Source organism: Halyomorpha halys, unplaced genomic scaffold (genome assembly GCF_000696795.3).
Source record: "Halyomorpha halys isolate HHAL.00 unplaced genomic scaffold, Hhal_1.1 Scaffold82.1, whole genome shotgun sequence".
Classification (NCBI taxonomy): Eukaryota; Metazoa; Arthropoda; class Insecta; order Hemiptera; family Pentatomidae; genus Halyomorpha; species Halyomorpha halys.
Window position 1 is genome coordinate 1,614,701 of NW_027109449.1, and position 4,480 is coordinate 1,619,180.

Below are 4,480 nucleotides of genomic sequence, written 5' to 3' on the forward strand. Positions count from 1 at the left end.
TACAGACGGGAGTTACATCGGCAGAGCTAAACTTTACTGAGCTGTACAAAACAAAATGGCAGAAATGCCTCCTTTGGCGTAGTAAAAGAAAAAAAAAAATAGTTGTCCAAAGTAGTTAAAAGAGGAAAAGATTTTTTTCATCCAGAATAAATATAGGTGTTTACATTGAGACCTGGTCGTACCTTACTTCAGTGCTTCCTGAATGTATGTTGAATTTTTATTTAATTGGTGTGGAACAAAGGGGGTTGAAATGTGAAAGTTTCTGCTTTTTACCGAGCACTTTTATTTTATTTAATGGACCAAATAAAATCCCTGAAAGGGATAAATAATCAAATGATTATTTTGATAATAAAATAAAAATAGAACACTGGTCTCATATATTAGGATATTGCTTATCTTTGTGACGTCTTCGACGCTGCGGTCATGTCTTCTAGTCGTCCAGCTTGAGTGGTAGGCGAGAGTAGTGATGTCCATGTATTTCTCTTTGCCCGGTGTCAAAAAAGCGTTCCTCTATCTCGGAGGCTGGCCAGCTAGTCCTCAACTCTGGCATGGTGGTAGGGGCAAGCCGGGTCCTAACTTGCATGGTGCATAGTTTGGGGCAGTATTGCAGTCGCGGCATCTTCGGGCTCTTTTAATACGCCCTGTTACAGGGGGCATCAAAAATGAGACCCCTGACCACGATTTTATACAATTCAAATAAAGAGACGCAAATTCGAATTGTGTAAATCCAACAGTACATTGTACACACGTGCCACTTTCAAACTATATTCAACTTTAAAACTTTTACTGTCTAAGTTCATAAAATTACTGTCAGTTACATAAAATCTCCATAAACCATTAACAACTTATATTATTTAATTTATCTTAAATTTCTTTTATAGGTTTATTGCAGGTCTTATCAATGGTGCTTCTGTGTTGTGGGTATCCTTTAGAAATGAAATAAGCCAAAATGAAAAATATCTTGACAATTTATATTCACTAGCTTGTAATGCTGTCCCATTGTTTCTCAAACACTATAAGGTAAGTAAATGCTATAAGGTTAAATTAGGAAATAATTTCTTTAATAATTAATTTTTTTACTTCCGCTGTGTTAAATCCTTTACTTCGGCATGATAGGTGAATAAACGTTTGAAAGAAGTTAAATGATACTTCTATGTTTTTATTAATTTATGTCAGTTACAGTGCTATTGATTTTAATAATTTAACTTAACCAACATTAAGGACCAGTTACCAATTGTTAATTAATTAATTAGAAGTATTAATAATAACTTTTGGATGATAGATTTGAATTTTTTTTTTTTAATGTCTTTTGAAATTTACAACTGTATATTATATTATACATTCAGTAAATTTGATCTCAGTGATAATGGAATGATACATGCATGTAGACATTGGTAGTACTCCAATGTCATTTTTACATTAACAGGTCTCGTGGCCATTTTCTTTTCAGGCGTCTTGGAGGATTGCCAGGAATGGAAGAAGAGGCAAAGTTAGAAATTAGTAGGTTTGGTTGGTTAAGGAGTTTATAATGGAAGGAATGATATCTGGTACCTTAAGAACAATAAGGTCTTTATGGATGATTTTAGATTTGAATTTAAAAATACAATTTCCAAAGTTTGATATAAATCTTTTTTTTTAGATTATCAATTTTTTGTAAAATCCACTATATAGTTGGCATGACATCACTACTTGTAACTACCGCTGTCATAGTGTTATCTTTCTCCTGGTAGCCTTGTTTTTTCTGTTTATAGATTACTCGTATATTTTATAGAGAATATGGTTTTCACCTACATGTTTCGTAATAGATGCAGAATGATAAAAGTAGAAAAAATAAAAATACCCAATTAATAATTGTTCATCCTTATATTCCTGGTATTATATTTGATCTAGACAAGGTACCAACAATCGATTATGGTCCAATGATAAAGATTCAAAAGTAGGCTAAGAGATTAATTTTTTGATTAATTAACTGTCCTAACATAATCTTGATGTTATATATTTTTTTTATTAGTTCATAATTGTATTAAGTTAATTTTATTATTTTTTAGGGTACTTGTGTTTATTATGCTACAGTAAGCTTTGCTTCATTGATTCCTATATCTAAACTGAAGGGTGTGTCAACAGTTAGCAGTGCCTGTATCTCTGAGCTCAAAGAGGTAAGCCATGTAATAATAATATTCTTTATTTTTCTGGGAATAGCCCCTTTATAATAATATTACAGGGATCGATAAAAGGCATTAGTTCCTTAGAGTATTATACAAAATAAAATAAAAAAAAAAAAATTAACTTCTAGAGCATAATTATAACTGTGCAATAATATAATCTTAAAAGAACTACATTTAAAAATTTCAGCTTTAAAGTAATTGAAATGGCAAAGTTAGGATTGCTATAGATCGGTCTTTATCAGTTAGTGTATGTAGGAGGGATTTAAAATAATTATGGTGTACAGATGGTATAATAATAGGGGTATTTATGGTATTTACTTTAACATGTTAAAGTGTGTTAAATTAAGAAATATTTCCTTCTTTTAGCTTGTTAAAACGATGTAACATTTAACATGGTTGAGAGTCTGCTAAATGGAGAATGACGTAATACAACAGACCAGCTAAGCTCCAAACCATTTTGTCTGTAGTTATTTTGATAGGTTGGTTACGCATAGTTCGCGTTTGGTTAGTGTGGCTCGGACGTACTGTTACTAGACCAATGGTTGTGCAAGGAGATGATTTGGTCAGAATTACACTCGACCACCAGATTTTCACCCAATTAAGGGTAACCAATTTATGAGGCTGGAAAAGTAACCGAAAACAATTTTCTCCCAAGCCAGATTCGAAACCGGATCCTTGTAGTTAGTAGCATCGTGCCTTAGCATGGTGCCACCATACTCCCTTGTAAAGATTACAAGGTTACCAAACAAAGTGCCCAAAAAATCCGCTAGGAGCTCCGCTGTATTTAACATTTAACATGGGATTTTAAATTACATTACTGCTCACAATCCTGTACTTTTAGCATTTTGCATTTAACACATTATGAATACTCCTTGTTGGGGCGAGGGGCGTTTCGTAAATGAAAAACCTACCTCTTTCCCAGAGAAAAAATTGTTCGCTGGTTCGGGTGATTGAAAATTTAAAAAAAACGGAGGACCTGAAATGAACCAAAAAAACACAAAAATAATTAAGAAAAATTAGAGAATAAAAAAAACCTTCCAACTGATATACAAATTTAATTAAATTAAAATACAAAAATGAATGTTAATGTTATAAAAAATAAAAGTGTGTGAAGTAAAAAAAAGAAAATATTTTTATATATATATAAAACAAAAAAATCAAAACAATTTTCTTTACTCAATAAATAATAAGTTAATTAACCTAAGTTACAAGCAAAAAAGAAAATGTGATGCTCGATGAAAGAATGGGAGAAAAGAGTCACACACAGTACGGGGGGGTCAATATGCGAATATCGATGATATTTCTCGCTTCCGCAGCATCCGACGTCATCCAGATGTCGAGTGATTAGGTCGGTTGAAAATTTGGTGGGTGAGGGTCCTGAATTGTGCCCCAAAATTCTCATGGCCTCAAAAGCGGTGAGCCGGTGGGTACCTCTATCTCTGACTCTGACTCAGCCTCTGGACTCTAGGCAGCAGACTGTAGACTTCCTTATCAGTCCATATACAGGCCTTAATCTCATTATAGTTCATAATGTTGTTGTATACATGACGAGCCGCAGCGATGTATTTGTATTATACACGCATACCACAACAAACCTCCTTATTTGCGTAATGAATTCTAATTATAAAAAATAAAACTGAATTGTAATTATAAAAAAGGAAATTAACTTATAATTAACAAAAAAATTAAAAAACAAAACTACTTGGAGGTAAAATTATACTAAATTAAAGAAAAGAAAGTACACTTTTGGGCTTTAACACTCCTAATGTAATAAATGCATCTAGTCTTTATGTTTTAGGTTTGTGATTTTTTTTTTTTTTTTTATAGCATTGTTAACTTGATATTTTTACATTTTTTTGGTCTTTCCCATTGAATTAGTAAATCTTAAGTTTTGAATGGTGCATCCTCATTTATAGTAATTTTAAAATAAAGTAACATTTAGAAACAAGTAATAATACTTAAAAAATAAAACAACACTGTTCACTTGTACAGCCTAAAGTCTTCTCAAATAAATGTTCTATCTAACACAATAAGAATTTTTCGAATCATACAGATAGTTCTTAAAATTAGTGTGCTCAAACAAAAAAAAAATCTTTAGCTTTATCTAATTGTATAGATTAATTATTTTTACTTTATTTTTATTTACAGATAACAGATGGTACTGATATCTCTAAGATCCAATGCCTCGTATATTCGCTATGCTCATGGTATAGGGGGCATGATGTTCTCGATTTAGCCTCAGAGTGGTTGAATTATGCCTTTCGAGAACAAAACCTCAACAATTCAGCCATGCCTGTTGTAAGTTTTAATTTATT

At 31.9% G+C, this 4,480-nt stretch overlaps 1 protein-coding gene across 1 annotated transcript in view; it reads left to right on the forward strand.

Annotated features, from left to right (window-relative positions):
- Nucleotides 1-4,480, forward strand: part of LOC106692993 (condensin-2 complex subunit G2) — a 46,259-nt gene that overhangs the window by 18,138 nt on the left and 23,641 nt on the right. The window contains exons 10-12 of the mRNA XM_014439292.2: nucleotides 882-1,020; nucleotides 2,049-2,156; nucleotides 4,314-4,463. Coding sequence (XP_014294778.1) covers nucleotides 882-1,020; nucleotides 2,049-2,156; nucleotides 4,314-4,463 — 397 coding nt within the window. The remainder of the gene's footprint in view (nucleotides 1-881; nucleotides 1,021-2,048; nucleotides 2,157-4,313; nucleotides 4,464-4,480) is intronic.